Source organism: Pristiophorus japonicus, chromosome 3 (assembly GCF_044704955.1).
Source record: "Pristiophorus japonicus isolate sPriJap1 chromosome 3, sPriJap1.hap1, whole genome shotgun sequence".
In the NCBI taxonomy this organism is placed as follows: Eukaryota; Metazoa; Chordata; class Chondrichthyes; family Pristiophoridae; genus Pristiophorus; species Pristiophorus japonicus.
The window spans coordinates 95,745,238-95,771,475 of record NC_091979.1 but is presented as its reverse complement, the minus strand read 5'-3'; the positions used below and the strand labels follow the sequence as shown (position 1 = coordinate 95,771,475).

Genomic DNA, 26,238 nt, shown 5'->3' with positions numbered 1-26,238 from the left:
TATTTACAATATACATTAATGATTTAGACAAAGGAATTGAATGCAATATCTCCAAGTTTGCAGATGACACTAAGCTGGGTGGTCGTGTGAGCTGTGAGGAGGTTGCGAAGAGGCTGCAGGGTGACTTGGACAGGTTGGGTGAGTGGGCAAATGCATGGCAGATGCAGTATAATATAGATAAATGTGAGGTTATCCACTTTGGTGGCAAAAACAGGAAGGCAGAATATTATCTGAATGGTGACAGATTAGGAAAAGGGGAGGTGCAATGAGACCTGGGTGGCATTGAAAGTTGGCATGCAGGTACAGAAGGCAAATGGCATGCTGACCTTCATAACGAGAGGATTTGAGTATAGGAGCAGGGAGGTCTTACTGCAGTTGTACAGGGCCTTGGTGAGGCCACGCCTACTTTTGTACTCTATCCCACTTGCAATAAAGGCCAGCATTCCATTTGCCTTCCTAATTACTTGCTGTACCTGCATGCTAACTTTTTGTGTTTCACGTACAAGGACTCCTAGATCCCTCTATCACTGCATTTTGTAATTTCCCCCCATTTAAATTTGTTTTTTTTATTGTTCCTTCCAAAGTGGATAACCTCACATTTTCTCTCATTATACACCATCTGTCAAATCTTTACCCACTCACTTAGCCTATCTATATCCCTTTGCAGATCCTTTGAGTCCTCCTCAGAACTTGCTTTCCCACCAATCATTGTATCAGCAAATTTGGTTACATTACACTCGGTTCCTTCATCCAAGTCCATTAATATAGATTGTAAATAGTTGAGGCCCCAGCACTGATCCCTTTTGCGCCCCGCCAGTTACAGTTTGCCAATCTGAAAATGACCCATTTATTCCGACTCTTTTCTGTTAGTTAGCCAATGCTCTATCCAACCCCATCAGCTCTTATCTTGTGCAGTAACCTTTTATGTGGCACCTTTATTGAATTCCTTCTGGAAATGCAAATACACAACATCTACTGGTTCCCCTTTATCCACCCCCGTTGGGACCTCTCCCCAGAACCAGGGAATTTTGGTAGATTACAACCAATGCATCCACTATCTCTGCAGCCACTTCTTTTAAGACCCTAGGAGACAGGTCATCAGGTCCACCTGCAGTCCCATTAGTTTGCCTAGTACTTTGTCTCTGTCTCTGGTGATTATTTTAAGTTCCCCCCTCCCAATAGCCCCTTGATTATCAATTATTGGGATGCTAAGTGAGTGGGCAAAAATTTGGCAGATGGAGTATAATGTTGGAAAGTGTGAAGGCATGCACTTTGGCAGAAAAAAAAATCAAAGAGCAAGTGATTATTTAAATGGAGAAAAATTGCAAAGTGCTGCAGTACAGCGGGACCTGGGGGTATTTGTGCGTGAAACGCAAAAGGTTAGTATGCAGGTAAAGCAAGTGATCAGGAAGGCCAATGGAATATTGGCCTTTATTGCAAAGGGCCCAAGACATTGGAAATTCTGCCCCATAGAGAAAACAAAAAAGTTATGCTAAACCTTTATAAAACACTGGTTAGGTCCCAGCTGCAGTATTTTGTCCAAATGTGGGCACCACACTTTAGGAAAGATGTCAAGGCCTTGGAGTGTGTACAGAGAAGATTTACTGGAATGGTAACGGGAATGAGAGACTTGAGTTACGTGGAGGGACTGGAGAAGCTGGAGTTGTTGTACTAGAGCAGTAAAGGTTATGGGGAGATTTGATGGAAGTGTTTACAAGCATGAAGGGTTTTGAGTGGGTAAGTAAAGAGAAACTGTTTTAGTGGCAGAAGGGACAGTAACCAGAGAACACAGATTTAAGATAATTGGCAAACAAACCAAAGGTGCCATCGGAGAATTTTTTTTTTTTTTTACACGGTGAGTTTTGATGATCTGGAATGCACTACCTGAAAGGGTGATGGGCACAGATTGAATAATAAATAAATTTGTTAAATACTGGAAGGGAAAAATAATATATTTTTTCTAAAACATTTAATTACAATAAATTTCAATTGATTTAAAATGTGCGGTTTTTTAAAAACATTTATTGTGTTGTGTTTCTTGTTTTGGGGGCTATTCTCATTGATAGTAATGGGAGCTCGTAAAATCAGAGCTCCCATTATTATCAGAGAATACTAGATATCGATTGGTGGTTCAGGCCCCTGTGATTCCAGGATACATTTATATCTGGAAGACATGTCCCCGTACATGTGCAGCGAATGAAGGCCTCCAACCAGAATCCTATGTTCCTCTGGGACCACCAGGTATTTTCGTAGATTTTTTTTCGGGTTGGAGACGTTCGTCCAAAGGAAGCCTTCGACGGCAATTTCCCCCCAAATATGTAAATAGTCTTCTCACTTCCAAAATGTTTTTTCGTGAAAGTATGTAATATAGTGCAAAGACATAAAGGAATGGCAAGATCTATATGTGCCTCAAATTATTCCATTACTTGTAAATCTACAGATAATGTCATTGTGGAGAAATGCCTATATTTGGTATGTGTGTCAGCTGGGTGAAATATGTATTAATGTTGTGTCACTTCAAATTTCTCCGATTTGTTAAATATGTGCAAAGTTCTTCAAATGTTTTAGCTAACGCAGTATTTAAACTATCAAAATAAAATACATATAAAATAACAATGTTTTAAAGGGCTATATCTCAACAATTTCACATGTAGGTAATGACTCTGGTTTTGTGCTGTATTTTACATTCCTTGTATTTTTTTGGCTGAAGTTTTCTTACTGAATTACTTGCCTATTGAAAAGTATGAGCATTATATTTCAGTTATCTATTTCAGTGAAAGCGACTGCACTAAACTTTGACAGTATTGTGTGAATGTTTAACTCCAAAAAGATTCTGTCTAGAAGAAGTTAACAGTAAAGGGATTTTCTCCTATGCAGGCCCAATCAGGAAGCTGAAGTATGTGGAAAGCCCCAAGGTGCCAGGAGATGCAATTGCCTCAGCATTGACAAAGTTGGCAGAGAAAACGGACCCTTCCCAATTTGTACACAATGGTGAGTATACCCCTCTTTTTTTAAATGAGAGTAAATGATGGAAGCTGATGTAGCTAAAAGATACCTCAAGTGAAAAAAATCTGTTTGTGCATTAAATGGCCTTGAGTATTCGGTTCCCATTCTTTGCAGTTTTGACAAGGTAAAGCTTACATAAAGTCTTCAGCTAGTCTGAGAAATACTTGGTGTTACAGGGGTATTGTTATCTCAGTCCTCCACTGAGGAGTGGTGCTTAATGGGAACATGGGTCAGAGAACTTGTCGCCCTTTCCCTGACACACGTTCCCTTCAAGCCTGGCTTGCATGCTGGGAGTGTGGAATTGATGAATTACCTCTTTGATGCCCAATGAAGGTGATATTTTGATTCCAGTGGGAATGCTGTACACATTTGCAAGAGGATGAGACAAGTGTCACACCATGCTTCGATTATATCTTGCTGCCAGATGGTTTATAATTATTTACTTTGAATATTACATAGAAACATAGAAAATAGGTGCAGGAGTTGGCCATTCGGCCCTTCAAGCCTGCACCATCATTCAAGAAGATCATGGCTGATCATTCACCTCAGTACCCCTTTCCTGCTTTCTCTCCATACCCCTTGATCCCTTTAGCCATAAGGGCCATATCTAACTCCCCCTTGAATATATCTAATGAACTGGCATCAACAACTCTCCACGGTAGAGAATACCACAGGTTCACAACTATCTGGGTAAAGAAGTTCCTCCTCATCTCGGTCCTAAATGGCTTACCCCTTATCCTTGAACTGTAACCCCTGGTTCTGGACTTCCCCAACATCAGGAACATTCTTCCTGCAACTGTAACCTGTCCAGTCCCGTCAGAATTTTATATGTTTCTATAAGATCCCCTCTCATTCTTCTAAACTCCAGTGAATACAGGCCCAGTCGATCCAGTCTCTCCTCATAGGTCTGTCCTGCCATCCTGGGAATCAGTCTGGTGAACCTTGGCTGCACGCCCTCAATAGCAAGAACGTCCTTCCTCAGATTAGGAGACCAAAACTGAACACAATATTCCAGGTGAGGCCTCACCAAGGCCCTGTACAACTGCAGTAAGACCTCCCTGCTCCAATACTCAAATCCCCTAGCTATGAAGGCCAACATGCCATTTGCTGCCTTCACCGCCTGCTGTACCTGCATGCCAACTTTCAATGACTGATGTACCATGACACCCAGGTCTCGTTGCACCTCCCCTTTCCCTAATCTGCCGCCATTCAGATAATAATCTGCCTTTCTGTTTTTGTCACCAAAGTGGATAACCTCACATTTATCCACGTTATACTGCATCTGCCATGCATTTGCCCTCTCCCCTAACCTGTCCAAGTCACCCTGCAGCCTCTTAGCGTCCTCCTCACAGCTCACACCGCCACCCAGCTTAGTGTCATCTGCAAACTTGGAGATATTACACTCAATTCCTTCATCTATATCATTGATGTATATTGTAAATAGCTGGGTCCCAGCACTGAGCCCTGCGGCACCCCACTAGTCACTGCCTGCTATTCTGAAAAGGACCTGTTTATCCCGACTCTCTGCTTCCTGTCTGTCAACTAGTTCTCTATCCACGTCAATACATTACCCCCAATACCCATGTGCTTTAATTTTGCACAACAATCTCTTGTGTGGGACCTTGTCAAAAGCTTTTTGAAAGTCCAAATACACCACATCCACTGGTTCTCCCTTGCCAACTCTACTAGTTACATCCTCAAAAAATTCTAGAAGATTTGTCAAGCATGATTTCCCTTTCATAAATCCATGCTGACTTGGACCGATCCTGTCACTGCTTTCCAAATGCGCTGATATTTCATCTTTAATAATTGATTCCAACATTTTCCCTGCTACCGATGTCAGGCTAACCGGTCTATAATTACCCGTTTTCTCTCCCTCCTTTTTTTAAAAAGTGGTGTTACATTAGCTGCCCTCCAGTCCATAGGAACTGATCCAGAGTTGATAGACTGTTGGAAAATGATCACCAATGCATCCACTATTTCTAGGGCCACTTCTCTAAGTACTCTGGGATGCAGACTATCAGGCCCCAGGGATTTATGGGCCTTCAATCCCATCCATTTCCCTAACACAATTTCCTGACTAATAAGGATTTCCTTCAGTTCTTCCTTCTCACTAGATCCTCTGTCCCCTAGTATTTCCGGAAGGTTATTTGTGTCTTCCTTCATGAAGACAGAACCAAAATATTCAATTGGTCTGCCATTTCTCTCTCCCCCATTATAAATTCACCTGATTCTGACCCCAAGGGTCCTATGTTTGTCTTCACTTATCTCTTTCTCTTCTCACATCTATAGAAGCTTTTGCAGTCACTTTTTATGTTCCCAGCAAGCTTTCGCTCATCCTCTATTTTTTCCCCCTCCTAATTAAACACTTTGTCCTCCCCTGCTGGATTCTAAATTTCTCCCAGTCCTCAGGTTTGCTGCTTTTTCTGGCCAATTTATATGCCACTTCCTTGGATTTAACACTATCCCTAATTTCCCTTGTTAGCCACGGTTGAGCCACCTTCCCCATTTTATTTTTACTCCAGACAGGGATGTACAATTGTTGAAGTTCATTCATGTGATATTTGAATGTCTGCCATTGCCTATCCACCGTCACCCCTTTAAGTATCATTCACCAGTCTATTCTAGCCAATTCACATCTCATACCATCGAAGTTACCTTTCCTTAAGTTCAGGACCCTAGTCTCTGAATTAACTATGTCACTCTCCATCTTAATAAAGAATTCTACCATATTATGGTCACTCTTCCCCAAGGGGCCTCGCACAAGAAGATTGCTAATTAGTCCTTTTTCATTACACATCACCCAGTCTAGGATGACCAGCCCTCTAGTTGGTTCCTCGACATATTGGTCGAGAAAACCATCCCTAATAGACTCCAGGAAATCCTCCTCCACCATATTGCTACCAGTTTGGTTAGCCCAATCTATATATAGATTAAAGTCACCCATGATAACTGCTGTTCCTTTATTGCACACATCCCTAATTTCTTGTTTGATGCTGTCCCCAACGTCACTACTACTGTTTGGTGGTCTGTACACAACTCCCACTAGCATTTTCTGCCCTTTGATATTCCGCAACTCTACCCATACCGATTCCACATCATCCAAGCTAATGTCCTTCCTTACTATTGCGTTAATTTCCTCTTTCACCAGCAATGCTACCCCACCTCCTTTTCCTTTCTGTCTATCCTTCCTGAATGTTGAATACCCCTGGATGTTGAGTTCCCAGCCTTGGTCACCCTGGAGCCATATCTCCGTCATGCCAATTACATCATATCCGTTAACTGCTGACTGCAGTTAATTCGTCCACCTTATTCCGAATATTACTCGCATTGAGGCACAGAGCCTTCAGGCTTGTCTTTTCAACACACTTTGTCCCTTTAGAATTTTGCTGTAATGTGGTCCTTTTTGATTTTGCCTTGGGTTTCTCTGCCCTCCACTTTTACTTTTCTTCTTTCTATCTTTTACTTCTTCCCCCATTTTACTTCCCTCTGTCTCCCTCGTTGGGTTCCCAACCCCCTGCCATATTAGTTTAACCCCGCCCCAATAGCACTAGCAAACACTCCCCCGAGGACATTGGTTCCAGTCCTGCGCAGGTGCAGTCTGCCCGGTTTTTACTGGTCCCATCTCCCCCAGAACTGATTTTTGTGGAACAAAATTGCTATCTTAGATCTATTAAGGTGTGTTTTGTTGAACAGTTGATAACTACAGTAGGCTGAACTATTACTGGTACGTTTGCAAAGTCTGAAATGGCTGGCTGTCCTCAACAATGTAAACCAAATATATTGCATGATGACATCTAAAAATGTGCTGAGGATTTAATTTTTTATATATAGACTCATGCTCTTCCAAGATTGTTACCTCTGATGTACTCATCACTGATAATATCTCAAAACTTTTATTCGAGCCCCTGATTTCTTACTCATAAGCAGTGTTCCCTTTAATTTTTTTTTGGGTGCGTGGCCAAAATACCGCGTGTGCGCATTTTTTCCTATTTAAAAGCTGGTGAGCCGATTGCGTGGGAGCTGCAGAGTGCTGCATGGCTGCGCAGCTTAAAGGGAACATTGCTCATAAGCCTTTTTTACCAGTCTGAACAATAACAAGTTCACTAACTGACAACATCTCTGGTATCAGTCCACATTTAGTTTAATCGCGAGCACTTAGCCAGAAAAGGACACTGATGACGGACAAGTATTTTGTGATATTGAAGCTGTAATTATTGGCAATCCACACCACTTATAGTGTGCACGTTGGACCTAACACTATTTGCCTGCTATACACATTGAATGGCTTACATGAATCTATGTTGTTTGAAATACTCATTAAGGAAAAATTGTTCCAGTCAGAGTGAAAAACAGAGTTCCAGTTAAAGCTCATTAATCTCTCTTGTTGATTATACCTATACTAATCGGGTCATGAAAGGCGCTGTTGTAACTCGGTACTCGAAATCTTTTACTTTTCTCTGGTGCATTGTACACTATAGTAATGTTCTGCACTATTCTCACATTACAGCACATGGCAGATAACCATGAACTCCTCACTTGTGCTTCCATACTGATGATGATCAGTTTGTTCATCTTCGCTCAGGTTCTCTCTAGCTGAATTCCTAGTGTTGCTCCATGCCTAAAATAACTGGTGTGCTTAACCGAGAAGTATAATGAGCTAATTGCACCGTAACAAGGTGTGAACTACTCATTTGAATATGTGTTTCTGTCCGAAATAGCAAGGGGCTTAATATGCTGTAAGCGGCGACAGTGTAATTGAAAATAATGGTAATGACAAATGGCTTAGGTGATCGTCCAGTTTGTGAGTCAGTCAGCCACCCAATCAGTGTGCAAGGGTCCCCAAAGAGCCGGCGGCCTCATAGTCGGCCCGGCCACCCGGGGGGAGTGCTGTGGGGAGGAGCGGCTGGCCTGAGGACTGTGGCTGCAGGAGTTCCCGCAGGACGAGGAGGAGGAGGCAGCCGATTGAAGAGAAAGATTATATTGGTGAGTAGGATTTTGACGGTCGCGTTCTGCGCATGCACCACCCACCGGCCAGGAATGGTTCCAGACGATGGGTGGTGCAGGATAAGGGAGTCCCGGATAAGAGAGGTTCAACCTGTGTTCTGTTTTTGATATGTTGATTGAGGGATAAATGTTGGCCAGGACACCATGGATAACTCCCCTGCTCTTCGTAATAGTGCCATGGGATCTTTTACGTCCATCTGAGAGCGCAGACAGGGCCTCTGTTTAACGTCTCATCTGAAAGATGGCATCTCCGACTCCCTCAGCACTGGAGTGTCGGCCTAGATTTATGTGCTTAAGTCCCTGGGTGGGGTCTTGAACCCACAACCTTCTGACTCAGACAAGTGTGCTACCAATTGAGCCACAGCTGACAGTAAGAAATAATATATTTTTTTTCTGTGCAGTGTCATCCTGGAATAATTTCTTAAGTAAATTAAAAGTTTTTCTTGATTAACTTGCCTTTTGAATTTTGACCTAGTCTATAACCCCCACTCCCTTTCGCTTCTTCTGTTTTCCAGCAGTCCTCCTTCAACCCTGATCCAATTATCCCCCACTTAACCGGCCCAAGTTTCGGCTCGAGTTGCTCCTATTTTTTTTGGAGCAACTAGTTTAGTATGGAGTATCTTCAAAATCGCAATTCTCGGCATTTAGTTTGCTCCAGTTCTAGTTAGTTAGAATAGTTTCATTTTAGTACAGTTTTTTTTCAAAAGGGGGTGTTACCAGCCATTTACGCCTGTTTTGCAAGTTTAGGCAGTGAAAAGTTACTTCAAACTAACTTAGAACGGAGTAAGTGTTGATTTTTGTACGCTCAGAAAAACCTTGCCTACATTTTATAAATAGCGAGAGATGGGGTGGGGGAAGTTAAGGGATTTTACAAAGCATTAAACACTTCATTTTTACCAATAAAGAGCCATCATCAATGATAAGTAAATCAATCAAAGAAATCAAAAATTAAAAAATTAAAAAATCAATAAATAAACATTTTTAAGTTTCTACTCACCTACTGCAGCACCGGAGCCCTCCAACAGCCTGCCGAAGAGGTGCTGCTCGGGCAGGGTCCCGCCGCCGAAGAGGTGCTGCTCGGGCAGGGTCCCACCGCCGAAGAGGTGCTGCTCGGGCAGGGCCCCGCCGCCGAGGAGGTAAGGGCAGGCAAGCTATTTGGCTAGTCTCCAGGCGACGTCCCGTCGGCCAGGGATATGGTCGCCTGGAGACAGGATGCGCTGGGAGGACCAAGAGCTACTGCGCACGCGTGCAGTCTCCACTGCGCACACGTGCAGCTTGCCGGCACTCTTTTTGGCGCAGGGCTGTAGCTCTGCCCCCAGCTGCTTGTGTTGCACTGTGTTGACTGAAACAGGCCTGCTGGACTCGGAGAATCGTGAGGTAAGTTTTAGGTGCTTTTTTAATTCTAAAAAATAGGTGGGCCTCTCGGAGTGCGCCGTTCTGGGAAGACATCCGAAACTTGGGCCCAATAATTCTACTCTCAAACACTACAATTCATCTGGACTGTCCATGTGCCATGCTGAGAGAAATTAACTGTTGCATTAAAATTGGTTCATGGGTTGCATGTGCCATTATCTGTGCCAGGTAGTCATTATCATGTTCAATTGGTGTTTGTGACTCTTTCCATGTGATGCTTCCTTATGACACTAGTATGTAGTGCTCTTGTAGGATTTCCAATTCTAATCTGATCATAGTTGTGTAACGACTTCCTGCAACTGTACTGCCATGTGATGTATTATCTTTTCCCACATCATTCAAATACTATTGGGGGAAAAGAATTAGCCACCAGTTTTTTTTCTTAGTAACTTTATTTTGGACATTAATAATTTGTAGTTTTCAACAAAATAATAAATTATATAATTCACAAAGCACTTTTATTAACTGACTGTTCCAGGAACTTCAGAAAGCATATTAAACAGCGAGACAGTTTTTCAGTAAAAATGTTAATGAGACAAGGAGCACCAGAGGAGTATTGAATGGATCTAGAAAATGGGGTGGGCAGGCAACAGTTCATCTGTGAGCATCGGGGAACTAAGGACCCAAATTTCCCCATGAGTTGCACCGTTTTTTTTGGTGTAACTTGATTTTTCTGGTGTATCTTTTTAGTTGCAAATATGGCCATTTAATTTGCGCCAGTGTAAGTGAGTTAGTTAGGTTTTTTGTTAGGTTTTTTTTCAAAAGGAGGCGTTCCCAGCCACATAAATCATTTATGTCAATTTTGCCAGAAAAAAGTTGTACTAAACTAACATAGGGCAGCGTATGTGTTCACTTTTGTCCATACAGAAAGACCTTACTTACAGTTAAGGAATCGGCGCAAGTAACAACATTTGAAGTACCAAACAAAGCACAGGCAGTAAAAACAATTCAATAAAAAAAATAAAGAAGTGAAGTAAATAATTAAAGTAACAAATAGAAATACTGCATCAAATCCGACCTTAAACTGAAGGCTGGCCATGCTAGAGTCCGTTTGGCCAGGGCAAAGAGCGGGACATCGGCAAGCCCTTTGGCCAGCGCAAGAATCGGCAGAACAAGTTGGGGATGGGGGCGGGGGTGGAGAGAAACGGAGAAACAACGCGGCGGGGTGGGGGAGGGGGCAAAGAACGCAGCAGGCTGTGGGGGGGGGGGGGGCGGAGAGAGGAGAAACGGAGAAATAACGCGGGGGGCAGAAACGGAGAAAGAACATGGCAGGCTTGGGGGGGGGTGGGGTGGGCAGGGGGAGAGATGGAGAAAGAACGTGGCAGGCTGTGTGGAGAGGGGGGGGGAAAGAAGGCAGAACTCTGCAGGTTGTGGTGGTGGGTGGGAGGGAGAAGGCTGAACTCTGCAGGCTTGGGGAGGGGGGAGCGGAGGGAGGGAGAACTCTGCAGGCTGTGGGTGGGGGGGGCTGCTGACGAGAGGGATAGAGAAGTCACATGACTGAAGAGGGGGAGAGAACAAAAGACCTTTGGGTTTCTTACCTTGTTTAGGGAATGAGAAGAGCTAGGCTGTGCTGCCATTTTGCACCTTCGTTAATCTTTGAAAGTTTTAATTTAACTTTAAGGATGGGTGCAATAATCTCAATGCCACAGATTATTCAATGGTTATGCGTCACTGTGCTACGTAGAAGAGTGATTAGAGTTCATCGCATCAGGAACATCAGAGCTCGTAAGCTGCTGGGCAGGAGGCGTTACTCACCTCGGAGATTTCAGGTCAGGCATTCTTACCTGGACCTGAGTGAGGCAGATTGTGTCAGAAAGCTGCATTTCTGCAGAGAAGTTGTCCATGAGATCTGTGAGTTGGTGAGACCACAGTTGCAGCCGAGAAGCAGCAGGTGGACTGCCTTGTCTGTTGAAGTGAAGATTACAGCTGCACTTTCCTTCTATGCGTCGGGATCGTTTCAACGTACAACTAGAGATGTGTGCGCCATCTCTCAAGGTGCAATACAGGTCTCCATTTGCCAGGTCACGGCTGCACTGTATGCGCGAAGGAATGACTTCTTCAAGTTCCCAATGACTGCACAAGCAACGTGTGACAGGGCTGTTAGCTTCTGCAGGATTGATAGCTTCCCAAAGGTACAGGGCTGCATTGATTGTACCCACAATGCCTTGCGAGTACCTGTGGAGGATGCCGAGCAGTTCAGGAATAGAAAAAGCTCGACTCCATTAATGTACAGCTCGTGTGTGTGATGACAAATGTCGCATCATGTCAGTCGATGCAAAATACCCTGGCAGCACCCATGATGCGTTCATCCTACACGACAGTGCTATATCTGACATGTTTGAGCAGCAGCCAGAAGGGCAGAGCTGGCTATTGGGAGACAAAGGGTACGGCCTGGCCACCTGGCTCATGACGCCCCTACGTGTAACCTGGACGGAAGCTGACCATCAATACAACATGTCTCACATTAAGACATGCAGCATCATAGAGAGGACCATTGGCATCTTGAAACAGCGTTTCCGATGCCTGGACCATTCCGGAGGCAACTTGCAATATTCCCCTGAGATGGTCGGTCACTTCACTGTTGTGTGCTGCATGCTGCATAACTTAGTTATCATGAGGCAGCAGCAGCTGATAGGGGAGGAAGACCACCCACCTACGGTGAGAGTACCTGATGATGATAATGTGCAAGATGCAGGTGACGAGCAGGAGGAGGAGGATGATGACGAGGATCAGGAGACCATGCAAGTGCCGGAGCACGGCGTCGGAGGAGGGTGGACCATCGTGCTCCTTTAACGATTGCTCGAGCCTTGCGCCAGCAGCTCATCCGTGGATCGCTTTACTGATGCCTGAGGGCTCAGTGACAACTGTTCTGCTTTGACATGTTTATTTTTTGCAGCTGTTCCTAAATGTTGTGTTGTTAATGGAACATGATTCAGTTTCAATGTAAAAAATATTTTATTGAAAATTTTAGAGTGTACTTCACTTTAGTGTAATAATTTTTTAAAATCAAACTGTGCTTTAATATGACTCTAAGATCACAAACTTTAAGATCACTTATCAACTTGTAAAGTTACAAAACAATTTCAATGTGAAAAATCTTACACTCTAAAATCACTTAAACTTCAAGATCCCTTTTTAGGTGTGAAATTAAATAACTTAAAAATGTGAGAACATTTACACTCTAAGATCACTTAGAAACCTTAAGATCACTTATAGTCTTGTCAAGTTACATCACTTACAAAACAATTTACGTTTGAAAACAGTTACAAGAGTAAAATCAACAAAAACAACAGCAGCAAAGAAAGGCTGCAACCATCTCAGATCCACATCTCGGTGAATGTATACTGCTTCATGGTGGGGTGGTTACGGCTTGGGTCTCTACAGAGACTAGTGCGGGGATTGCCGTGGGAGTGGCAGTGGATTGGTCCTGGCTGTGTTCCCTTATTGCAGCAACTACCTCCCTGATGGCCTCTGCTGTCGTTTTGGCTGCCTGTGATATTCCGTCCCTGATGGCCTGTGCCACCATCCCCGCTGCCTCTGAAATGTCCTCCCTCATGTCCCGTGATAGTATTGCTATTTACGTAGAAACATAGAAAATAGCTGCAGGAGTAGCCATTTGGCCTTTCGAGCCTGCACCACCATTCAATAAGATCATGGCTGATCATTCATCTCAGTACCCCTTTCCTGCTTTCTCTCCATGCTCCTTGACCCTTTAGCTGTAAGGACCATATCGAACTCCCTCGTGAATATATCCAATGAACTGGCATCAACAACTCTCTGCGGTAGGGAATTCCACAGGTTAACAATTCTCTGAGTGAAGAAGGCTCTCCTCATCTCAGTCCTAAATGGCTTACACCTTATCCTAAGACTATGTCCCCTGGTTCTGGACTTCCCCAACATCGGGAACATTCTCCCTGCATCTAACCTGTCCAGTCCCGTCAGAATTTTATATATTTCTTTGAGATCCCCTCTCATCCTTCTAAACTCCAATGAATAAAGGCCCAGTTGATCCAGTCTTTCCTCATATGTCAGTCCAGCCATCCCGGGAATTTCTACCGTCAGTGTCATTACCTCATCACCCACCCCACTGAAGGTGATCACGAGTGATCGGGTAAGCTCATTGGTCTCCATACCCAATGCCATCACCTGAGCCACATCTGTTGCACCTTCCAGCTCAGGACAGCGTGGTACAATTCTCCTTCGCCTCGCCCTGGGTCTGTCTAGCGGAATCCCTCCACTGGGAGCTGCAGGCTGGGACAGTGGGCCCCTGGGTGTTCCATACTGCATTCCAGCAAGAGTGGGACCCAGAACCTCGGACGGTGGGGCATTGAACGTTCCATACTGCATTCCAGCAGCACTGGAAGGCCCAGGCTGGGATATTGGGGCACTGAATGATCCATACTGCATTCCAGCAGCACTGGAACCCGCAACCTCTGGATTTTCGAAAGCATCCAATGTCTGACCAAACCTTAAACCACTATGCAGGGACTGGGACGAGCTGAAACCACGGAATGTTGAACCAGACCCTAAACCACTATGCAGGGACTGGGCCGCGCTCAAACCACGGAATGACGAATCAGAAATCATAGAAGTGCTTGGCAACGCAAGTTCAAGATTCTCCCCTTCATACCTCTCCATGGCCGCCCCCTCTCCCCTTCAAAGTTGGTCTGGCTCGCCTGCATCTGAATCTTTTGTATCTTCAGGATTGGCATCGGGTTCTGCAAAATATAACACAACAGTCAAATGGTTAGCAGCAGAGGAGGGGGCAGGATGGGTGACATGAGTAGGCTCACACGTAGCAGGCCAGGCAGCAGGTTGACTTGAAGGGCCACGAGTAATTTTCAGTACTTGCCCTCTCCCTCGCCTGTGGGCCCAGCTTGTGCAGTACTGATTGCTTTTCTCCAGCTAGGACCCATCAAAGCAGCGACCCTCTGTTCCAAGGGTGTCAGTGGGTGCAGATTTGGCGGGCCTCCTTCTGTTCAAGTTCTTCCCCTTTTGTTGTGGGCCAATTTCTTCTGCAAAGATTAAAACATAACTTGTTAGAGAGGATGTCTTTCTGCTGGGTGGGACACATGCAGATGGTCACATTTACAGATGCAATTCCATTGACAAATGAAAATATTACTTGCACTAACTGCTTGACCAAGCACCTGCCATTTCTTTTTACACTGCCTTCCATTTCTCGTGGTATTCACCACTGCGCAGTAATCTTCTGCAAGTTTGTTCCAGCGTTTATTAATTTCTTTGGGTGGCACTTTTGTGCGACCTCTGTTGCTCGTATCCAGCTCCTGCCATCTTTTCTCGATTACATTCACTAGTACCTCCACTTCTTGATGCGTGAAATTCTTCGTTCTTGGGGCACGGTGTTGCATTGCTCTATTGAATTGACACTCAGTGATTTTTAAAAACAGTCTTTATTTTGCTCGCAGCAATTAATGTTTCTCATCTATGCAGCACTCCTTGTGGAGGTTTAGCAGCTGATTTCTTGCAGAGTACTCCAAACAGCACTCCTATAGCTTTCAAAATTTCAAGCAGGCATCCAAAATTCAGTGAAAGGTTCTCCCTTTAAAAATGGCCGATTGCCAATGTTAATGCCCCACTGAGCATGCGCGAACGCGGCAGCGCATGCGTGTGCTGCTGTCACTCAGATCAGGCCCCGCCCCCCCGCTGGCTCTGCGCGGCCAGCACGGACCTAACTCCACCCCCCTCTTCATTGTATGCCATACCAGCTCCACAGATGGCCCGAGAATCGGCCATGATCGCAGGGAGTTTATTCGGCGCTGCTTTTGCGATAAGATGCCGGCAGGGGGGCTCGGAAAAAAACGGGAGGGCCAAATTTGGGGCCCATGAGAAGCAAAGCTGGGGTGCAGTGAAGCTTGAGTCCAAAGTAATAGCCATTTTGCATGTACAACTGGAGCAAGAGCAACAGTACTTATGATACTAGCTGCAGCAGTAAGTTCTAAAGGTAGGGTCCAACCTTCTGTGAAAATAGTGGCTCAGGACCTGAAGACCTGGAGAGGTCAAGGATTTGGAATTGTGGGTGCTGCCAGGGTTTTAAGTAGGATTGGGCAGCATCTTCCAGCACACATCACTAACCTGGTTTCCAGCTAAATGGGAGATTGAGTTCCAGAGGTCCATGAAGGCCACCAAACGTTTAGAGCAATGGGAGAGTGTTGAATAATTAGCAGTAGCAGAAACCAAGAGGCAGACATGTTAGCAGGAGCAGGCCCAAGCAATTTAGACTTGTAAGCAAAATTTGAGGCTAGCAGAGCAGCAGACTTGAAAACTTTCAGTTAGCAATTGGGAAAACAGTGGACATCGCAAATGCTGGGCTGGGCTGTGGTGCTAAATGACAACAGGAGAGACTACTTCATTGACCAGCCTACTTGTTGATCTCTTCTGTGTTTTTGTCTCTTGTTCTATGCTTTCACTTTTGTACATGTCTTGCTTTCCTTTTCACTTCAGTGTGTGTTTATCTTTCTCACATCTGCGTGCATTTTTTGTCTGTCTCTACTTCGTGTGTTTCTCTGCACTTGTTTTTAAGAACATAAGAGCAAGAGTCGGCCATTTGGCCCCTCGAGCCTGCTCCGCCATTCGATAAGATCATGCTGATCTGATCATGGACTCTGCTCCGCTTCCCTGCCCGCTCCCGATAACCCTTTACTTCCTTATCGCTCAAAAATCTGTATGTCTCTTCGCCTTAAATATATTCAATGACCCAGCCTCCACAGATCTGAGGCAGAGAATTCCATACATCTACAATCATCTGAAGAAATTTCTCCATCTCTATTTTAAATGGGTGGCCCCTTATTCTGAGACTATGTCCCCTAGTTCTAGTTTTCCCTATGAGTGGAAATATCCTCTCTGCATCCACCTGTTGAGCTCCCTCATTATCTTATACGTTTCAATAAGATCACCCCTCATTCTTCTGCACTCCAATGAGTATAGGCCCAACCTACTCAACCGATCTTCATAAGTCAACCCCCTCATCTCCGGAATCAACCGAGTGAACCTTCTCTGAACAGCCTCCAATGCAAGTATGTCCTTCCTTAAATACGGAGACCAAAACTGTACGCTGTACTCCAGGTGTGGCCTCACTAATACCCTGTATAGTTGTAGCAGGACTTCTCTGCTTCTATACTCTATCCCCCTTGCAATAAAGGCCAACATTCCATTTGCTTTCCTGATTACTTGCATACATGCACACGGACCTCCAGATCCCTCTGTACTGCAGCATTTTGTAATCTCTCCATTTCAATAATAATTTGCTTTATTATTTTTCCTACCAAAGTGGATAACCTCACACTTTCCCACACTATACTCCATCTGCCAAATGTTTGGCCACTCACTTAGCCTGTCTATATCCCTTTACAAATTCTTTGTGTCCTCACAACTTGCTTTCCCACCCATTTTTGTATTATCAGCAATCTTGGCTACATTACACTCGATCCCTTCATCCAAGTCATTAATATAGATTGTAAATAGTTGAGACCCCAACACAGATCCCTGTGGCACCCCACTAGTTACTGTTTGCCAACTGGAAAATGACCCATTTAAGAACATAACATAGGAAATAGGAGCAGGAGTAGGCCATTTGACCTCTCAATAAGATCATGGCTGATCTGATCATGGACTCAGCTCCACTTCCCTGCCCGCTCCCCATAACCCTTTACTCCCTTATTGCTCAAAATCATTAAATATATTCAATGACCCAGCCTCCACTTCTCTCTAGGACAGAGAACTCCATAGATTTACAGCCCTCAGAAGAAATTTCTCCTCATCTCAGTTTTAAATGGGCGGCCCCTTATTCTGAGACTATGTCCCCTAGTTTTAGTTTCCCCTATGAGTGGAAATATCCTCCCTGCATCCACCTTGTCGAGCTCCCTCATTATCTTATATGTTTCAATAACATCACCTCATTCTTCTGAACTCCAATGTGTAAAGGCCCAAACTACTTAACCTATTTTCATAAGTAAACCCCCTCATCTCCAGAATCAACCTAGTGAACCTTCTCTGAACAGCCTCCAATGCAAGTATATCCTTCCTTAAATACGGAGACCAAAACTATACTCAGTAGTCCAGGTGTGGCCTTACCAATACCCTGTACAGTTGTAGCAGGACTTCTCTGCTTTTATACTGTATACCCCTTGCAATAAAGGCCAACATTCCATTTGCCTTCCTGATAACTTGCTGTACCTGCATACTAACCTTTTGTGTTTCATGCATAAGGACCCCCAGGTCCCTCTGTACTGCAGCACTTTATCCCGACTCTCTTTTAATATAAAAAAGCCAAATGCACTATGTGAATGTACGATGCATTCGCAATAAAACAGATAAATTAATAGCGGAAATAGAAATAAATAGGTTTGATCCAATAGCCATTACCGACCAAGGTTGGGAACTAAATATTCCAAGATACTTAACTTTTAGAAGAGATTGGCAAAATGAAAAAGGAGGAAGGGTGGCTCTGATAATAAAGGATGGAATAAAGATAGTAGAGAGAAAGGATCTTGGCTCAGAAAATCAAGAAGTAGAATCAGTTTGTGGGCTAAGGAACAGCAAGAGGCAGAAAACATTGATGGGTGTTGTTTATAGGCCCCCAAACAGCAGTGGTAATGTAGAGCACAGTATAAATCAGGAAATTAGAGGTGTATGTAACTAAGGTAATACAATAATCATGGACTTTAATCTACATATAGACTAGGCAAACCAAATTTGCAGTAATAGTGTGGAGGATGATTTTATGGAATGTAGACAAGATGGTTTTCTGGATCAGTATGTTGAGGAACCAACTAGAGAAAAAGATCTAGTATTGTGCAATGCGAAATGGTTAATTAATAACCTTTGTAGCAAAGGGGCCTTTAGAGAAGAGTGATCATAATATGATGGAATTTTACATTAAGTTTCAAAGTGACTTAGTTAAATCTGAAACTAGGGTCTTAAATCTAAACAATGGAAACTACGTAGGTATGAGGGGCGAGTTGGCGAAGGTAGATTGGGAAACTACATTAAAAGGTATGATGGCTAGCATTTAAAGAATTAATACACAATTTACAACAAACATGCATTCCTTTTAAGGCACAAAACCTCCACAAGAAAAGTGATCCAACTGTGGCTAACAAGAGAAGTTAAAGATAGTATTAGATCAAAGGCTTATAATGTTGCCAAAAAGAGCAGTATGCCTGAGGATTGGAAGGATTTTAGAATTCAGCAAAGGAGGACCAAGAAATTGATAAAGGGAAAATAGAATATGAAAGTAAACTAGCGAGACCTATAAAGACTGTAAAAGCTTCTATAGGTATGTAAAAAGGAAAAGATTAGCGAAAATAAATATGGGCCCCCTACAGGCTGAGACAGGAGAAATTGTAATGGGGAATAAGGAAATGGCAGTGAAATTAAACAAATACTTTGTGTCTGTTTTCAGGGAAGAAGACACGAAAAACCTCCCAGAAATAGTGGAGTATCAGGGGTCTAGTGAGAATAAGGAACTGAAAGAAATGAGTATTAGTTTTTAAAAAAAAAAAGTACTGGAGAAATGAATGGGACTGAAAGCCAATAAATCCCCAGGACCTGATGGCCTACATCTTAGAGTTTTGAAAGAGGTGGCTATAGAGATAGTGGATGCATTGGTTGTCATCTTCCAAAAGTCCATAGATTCTAGAGTAGTTCCAACAGATTGCAAGGTAGCTAATGTAACCCCGCTATTTAAGAAAGGAGGGAGAGAGAAATTGGGGAACTACAGACCAGTTAGCCTGACTTCACTAGTACAGAAAATGCTAGAATCTATTATTAAGGATGTGGTAACAGGTCACTTGGAAAAGAATAATAGGAAGGGAAATCAAGTTTGATAAATCTGTTGGGTTCTAACTAGCAGATAAGGGGGAACCAATGGATGTGGTGGTTTTGGATTTTCATAAGGCATTCGATAAGGTGCCACACAGCAAAGGAGGACCAAGAAATTGATAAGAAATTCTCCATTTCGGATGCCCCCAAAAGTTTGTCAACATCCTTCGCCTGCTTCACATTGACATACAGGCCGTGATCCTTACCAACGGATCCATTACAGACCCAATTCATGTCCGGACTGGGGTCAAACAGGGTTGTGTCGCTCCAACCCTCTTCTCAATCTTCCTCGCCACCATGCTCCACCTCACAATCTACAAGCTCTCCGCTGGAATGGCACTAAACTACAGAACCAGTGGGAGGCCAGGTCCAAGATCACCCCAACCTCTGTCGTTGAGCTGCAGTATGCAGACGACGCCTGCGTCTGCGCACATTCTGAGGCTGAACTCCAGGATATAGTCCATGTATTCACAGGCATATGAAAGCATAGGTCTTATGCTTAACATCCGTAAGACAAAGGTCCTCCACCAGCCTGTCCCCTCCAATCATCAAGATTCATGGCGCGGCCCTCGACAACGTGGACCATTTCCCATATCAAGGGAACCTCTTATCAACAAAGGCAGACATTGATGCGGAGATTCAATATCGCCTCCAGTGCAGCCTTCGGCCGTCTGAGGAAAAGAGTGTTTGAAGACCAGGCCCTCAAATCTACCACCAAGCTCATGGTCTACAGGGCTGTAGTAATATCTGCCCTCCTGTATGGATCTGAGGCATGGACGATGTATAGAAGGCACCAAGTCGCTGGAGCTATATCACCAACGATGTCTTCGTAAGATCCTGCAAATCCCTTGGGAGGACAGGCGCACCAACATCAGTGTCCTCGTCCAGGCTAACATCCCCAGTATTGAAGCACTGACCACACTCGATCAGCTTCGCTGGACAGGCCACATAGTTCGCACGCCAGATAGGAGACTCCCTAAGCAAATGCTTTATGTGGAGCTCGTTCATGGTAAACGAGCCAAAGGTGAGCAACGGAAACGTTATAAGGACACCCTGAAAGCCTCCCTGGTAAAGTGCGACATCTCTGACACCTGGGAGACCCTGGCCGAACACCGCCCGAGGTAGAGAGAGTGCATCCGGGAGGGCGTTGAGCTCTTCAATTCTCAATGCAGAGAGCGTGAAGAGGTCAAGCGTAGGCAGAGAAGGAGCGCATGGCAAACCAGCCTCACCCACCCCTTCCCTCGACGAATGTGTCCCATTGTAACAGGGTCTGTGGCTCTTGTTTCGGACTGTTCAGCCATCAAAGAACTCACTTTGGGAGTGGAAGCAAGTCTTCCTCGATTCCGAGGGATTACCTATGATGATAACACAAGAGGTTATAGAACAAAATTAGGGCTCATGAGATTGGGGGTAATATACGAGCATGGATTGAGGATTGGTTAATGGACAGAAAACCGAGTCGGAATAAATGAGTCATTTTCAGGTTGGCATGCTATAACTAGTGAGGTTCTACAAGGATCGGTGCTTGGGCCCCAGCTATTCAAAATCTATATCAATGATTTGGATGAGGGGACCAAATGTAATATATCCAAGTTTGCTGATGATACAAACCTAGGTGGGAATGTAGGTTGTGAGGAGGATGCAAAGCGATGTCAAGGATATCGACATGTGAGTGGGCAAGAACATGGCAAATGGAATATAATGTGGAGAAATGTGAAGTTATCCACTTTGGTAGGAAAAATAGAAAAGCAGAGTATTTTTTACATGGTGAGAGATTGGGAAATGTTGGTGTGCAAACGGACATGGGTGTTCTTGCACATGAAACAGTGAAAGTTAACATGCAGGTACAGTAAGCAGTTAAGAAAGCAAATGGTATCTTGGCCTTTATTACAAGAGGATTTGAGTATAAGAGTTCAGACGTTTTACTGCAATTCTATAGGGCCTTGGTGAGACCACACCTGGAGTATTGTGTACAGTTTTGGTCTCTACCTAAGGATGGATATACTTACCATAGAGGGAGTGCAACAAAGATTCACCAGACTGATTTCTGGGATGGGGAGGGGGGGCGGGGGGGGGTTGTCCTGTGAGGAGCGATTGAGTAAACTAGGCCTATAGAATTTAGATGAATGAGAGGTGATCTCATTGAAACATAGAAAATTCTAACGGGGCTTGACAGGGTAGATGCAGGAAGGATATTTCCTCTGGCTGAGGAGTCTAGAACCAGGAGTCACAGTCTCAGAATAAGGAGTCAGCCATTTAGGACTGACATGAGGAGAAACTTCTTCACTCAGAGGGTGGTAAATCTCTGGAATTCTCTACCCTGGAGGGCTGTGGAGGCTCAGTCATTGAGTATATTCAAGACAGAGATCGATAGATTTTTGGATATTAAGGGAAGCTAGGGATATGGCGATAGTGCAGGAAAGTGGAGTTGAAATAGAGGATTAGCCATGATCGTATTGAATGACGGAGCAGGCTCGAGGGGCAGAATGGCCTACTCCTGCTTCTAATTATGTTAATTGTCTTTAGAAAACTCATGTGTGGAACCTTAACAAATGCCTTCTATAAATACTCCAGTAACATTTCAAGTACACGTGTGACTGTTTAAATCGGTAATTTGGCCTATGCTCATCCATGCTTTAGATGAGCATTGATAGCATCCCGCAAAATAATTTTGATAATTTTACCGCTGCCACTAGGTCCTGGATTGTGAAACTTTGATACTGGATTTGTTGCTTTTTGTGAATGAAGTTGGTGGAACATTGAGCTGGCTTACTACAATTTTACAATGGAGTGTCGATAAATTAAGCGAATGGTGAAACCAGTGCCGATATGTGATTGTAGCTTACCTGTTGTAAGTAAAAGTTGACCAATGGAAGTAGCTGATATTAATGTGAAAATACTAATTGTTTGTCGCTGATCATCTGTAGAAAAACTTGTGAAACCGGGCTTTTTTTTGTACACGTAGTGTTCGATATTTTGCAATATTCTCATTTTTCCACAAATTAAGAATGTTAGTTTTGAATCTGCTTCCATCTAAATGAAGAGTAGGAAGTGCAACAGAAATTGTTCTGTGTGCAGAATTTCAAAGATAAATATAAATGCATCAGAGCGCTTCGGCAGACAGTACTTAACTACACAGGTATAAATGGCCAATGTAACTATTTGTACTGCATATCTGTCTGTCAAACCCCGCCGCCCTGCAAGCTCGCGCGCTCTCTCTCTCCCCCTCTCTTACCCCCCCCCCCCGCCTTGCAGGATTTCTCTCTCCTTCTCTTCCCCCCTCCGCGACCCAACAGACACACACACCTCTCCCTCCCCCAGACTCTTTCCTCCGCTCCCCAGACTCTCTCTCTCTCTCTCTCTCCGGCGCCCACCCCACCCCCGCAACTGCGACGACGACTCCCAAACCCCGCGACTCACCACCTTCGCCTCCCCCCACCCCCCGACACACTCTCCTCCTGCCTCCCTGACTCTTCTCCTCCCGCCTCCCCGACTCTCTCTCCTCCCCCCCCCGACTCTCTCTCTCTCTCTCTCTCTCTCTCCTCCCCCCCCCCGACTCTCTCTTTCTCTCTCACTCTCTCTCTCTCTCTCTCTCTCTCTCTCTCTCTCTCTCTCTCTCTCTCTCTCTCTCTCTCTCTCCTCACCACCCGACTCTCTCCTCCCCCTCTCTTTCCCCCCCCACCGCCTCCCGACACTCTTCCCTTCCCCCGCCACCCCCGACCCACACACTCTTTCTCCCCCCCCGCCCACCGACACTCTCTCCTCCCCCTCGACACTCTCTCCTCCCCCTCGACACTCTCTCCTCCCCCTCGACACTCTCTCCTCCCCCTCGACACTCTCTCCTCCCCCTCGACACTCTCTCCTCCCCCTCGACACTCTCTCCTCCCCCTCGACACTCTCTCCTCCCCCTCGACACTCTCTCCTCCCCCTCGACACTCTCTCCTCCCCCTCGACACTCTCTCCTCCCCCTCGACACTCTCTCCTCCCCCTCGACACTCTCTCCTCCCCCTCGACACTCTCTCCTCCCCCTCGACACTCTCTCCTCCCCTCGACACTCTCTCCTCCCCCTCGACACTCTCTCCTCCCCCTCGACACTCTCTCCTCCCCCTCGACACTCTCTCCTCCCCCTCGACACTCTCTCCTCCCCCTCGACACTCTCTCCTCCCCCTCGACACTCTCTCCTCCCCTCGACACTCTCTCCTCCCCCTCGACACTCTCTCCTCCCCCTCGACACTCTCTCCTCCCCCTCGACACTCTCTCCTCCCCCTCGACACTCTCTCCTCCCCCTCGACACTCTCTCCTCCCCCTCGACACTCTCTCCTCCCCCTCGACACTCTCTCCTCCCCCTCGACACTCTCTCCTCCCCCTCGACACTCTCTCCTCCCCCTCGACACTCTCTCCTCCCCCTCGACACTCTCTCCTCCCCCTCGACACTCTCTCCTCCCCCTCGACACTCTCTCCTCCCCCTCGACACTCTCTCCTCCCCCTCGACACTCTCTCCTCCCCCTCGACACTCTCTCCTCCCCCTCGACACTCTCTCCTCCCCCTCGACACTCTCTCCTCCCCCTCGACACTCTCTCCTCCCCCTCGACACTCTCTCCTCCCCCTCGACACTCTCTCCTCCCCCCTCGACACTCTCTCCTCCCCCTCCGACACTCTCTCCTCCCCCCCCCGACACTCTCTCCTCCCCCCCCCGACACTCTCTCCTCCCCCCCCCGACACTCTCTCCTCCCCCCCGACACTCTCTCTCCCCCCCCCGACACTCTCTCCTCCCCCCCCGACACTCTCTCCTCCCCCCCCGACACTCTCTCCTCCCCCCCCGACACTCTCTCCTCCCCCCCCCCGACACTCTCTCCTCCCCCTCTCTCCCACTCCCCCCCCCCGGACACTCTCTCCTCCCCCCCCCGACACTCTCTCCCTCCCCCCCCCCCGACACTCTCTCCTCCCCCCCCCCCCCCGACACTCTCTCCTCCCCCGCCTCCCCCCCGACACTCTCTCCTCCCCCCCCCCCGACACTCTCTCCTCCCCCCCCCCGACACTCTCTCCTCCCCCCCCCCCCCGACACTCTCTCCTCCCCCCCCCCCCGACACTCTCTCCTCCCCCCCCCGACACTCTCTCCTCCCCCCCCCCCGACACTCTCTCCTCCCCCCCCCCCGACACTCTCTCCTCCCCCCCCCCGACACTCTCTCCTCCCCCCCCCCCCGACACTCTCTCCTCCCCCCCCCCCCGACACTCTCTCCTCCCCCCCCCCCCGACACTCTCTCCTCCCCCCCCCCCCGACACTCTCTCCTCCCCCCCCCCCGACACTCTCTCCTCCCCCCCCCCCGACACTCTCTCCTCCCCCCCCCCCCCCGACACTCTCTCCTCCCCCCCCCCCGACACTCTCTCCTCCCCCCCCCCCGACACTCTCTCCTCCCCCCCCCCCGACACTCTCTCCTCCCCCCCCCGACACTCTCTCCTCCCCCCCCCCCGACACTCTCTCCTCCCCCCCCCCGACACTCTCTCCTCCCCCCCCCCCGACACTCTCTCCTCCCCCCCCCCCGACACTCTCTCCTCCCCCCCCCCCGACACTCTCTCCTCCCCCCCCCCCGACACTCTCTCCTCCCCCCCCCGACCCTCTCTCTCCTCCCCCCCCCCGACTCTCTCTCCTCCCCCCCCCCGACACTCTCTCCTCCCCCCCCCCGACACTCTCTCCTCCCCCCCCCCCCGACACTCTCTCCTCCCCCCCCCCCGACACTCTCTCCTCCCCCCCCCCGACTCTCTCTCCTCCCCCCCCCCGACTCTCTCTCCTCCCCCCCCCCGACTCTCTCTCCTCCCCCCCCCCCGACTCTCTCTCCTCCCCCCCCCGACTCTCTCTCCTCCCCCCCCCCGACTCTCTCTCCTCCTCCCCCCCCCGACTCTCTCTCTTCCTCCCCCCCCCCGACTCTCTCTCCTCCTCCCCCCCCCGACTCTCTCTCCTCCTCCCCCCCCGACTCTCTCTCCTCCTCCCCCCCCCGACTCTCTCTCCTCCTCCCCCCCCGACTCTCTCTCCTCCTCCCCCCCCGACTCTCTCTCCTCCTCCCCCCCCGACTCTCTCTCCTCCTCCCCCCCCGACTCTCTCTCCTCCTCCCCCCCCGACTCTCTCTCCTCCTCCCCCCCCGACTCTCTCTCCTCCTCCCCCCCCGACTCTCTCTCCTCCTCCCCCCCCGACTCTCTCTCCTCCTCCCCCCCCGACTCTCTCTCCTCCTCCCCCCCCGACTCTCTCTCCTCCTCCCCCCCCCCGACTCTCTCTCCTCCTCCCCCCCCGACTCTCTCTCCTCCTCCCCCCCCCGACTCTCTCTCCTCCTCCCCCCCCGACTCTCTCTCCTCCTCCCCCCCCGACTCTCTCTCCTCCTCCCCCCCCGACTCTCTCTCCTCCTCCCCCCCGACTCTCTCTCCTCCTCCCCCCCCGACTCTCTCTCCTCCTCCCCCCCCGACTCTCTCTCCTCCTCCCCCCCCGACTCTCTCTCCCTCCTCCCCCCCCGACTCTCTCTCCTCCTCCCCCCCCGACTCTCTCTCCTCCTCCCCCCCCGACTCTCTCTCCTCCTCCCCCCCCGACTCTCTCTCCTCCTCCCCCCCCGACTCTCTCTCCTCCTCCCCCCCCGACTCTCTCTCCTCCTCCCCCCCGACTCTCTCTCCTCCTCCCCCCCCGACTCTCTCTCCTCCTCCCCCCCGACTCTCTCTCCTCCTCCCCCCCCGACTCTCTCTCCTCCTCCCCCCCCGACTCTCTCTCCTCCTCCCCCCCCGACTCTCTCTCCTCCTCCCCCCCGACTCTCTCTCCTCCTCCCCCCCCGACTCTCTCTCCTCCTCCCCCCCCGACTCTCTCTCCTCCTCCCCCCCGACTCTCTCTCCTCCTCCCCCCCCGACTCTCTCTCCTCCTCCCCCCCCGACTCTCTCTCCTCCTCCCCCCCCCGACTCTCTCTCCTCCTCCCCCCCCGACTCTCTCTCCTC

General features: G+C 47.7%; 1 protein-coding gene across 7 annotated transcripts in view; it reads left to right on the top strand.

Moving 5' to 3' along the window:
- tanc1b (tetratricopeptide repeat, ankyrin repeat and coiled-coil containing 1b) overlaps window positions 1–26,238 on the top strand; it is a 293,922-nt gene that overhangs the window by 143,844 nt on the left and 123,840 nt on the right. For all 7 annotated transcript variants that reach the window (XR_011592658.1, XM_070875588.1, XM_070875589.1 and 4 more), the window contains one exon: window positions 2,878–2,991. Coding sequence is in view for 6 of the 7 variants with exons in the window: in XM_070875588.1 (XP_070731689.1) it covers window positions 2,878–2,991 (114 nt within the window). In the remaining variant the exon portion in view is untranslated. The remainder of the gene's footprint in view (window positions 1–2,877; window positions 2,992–26,238) is intronic.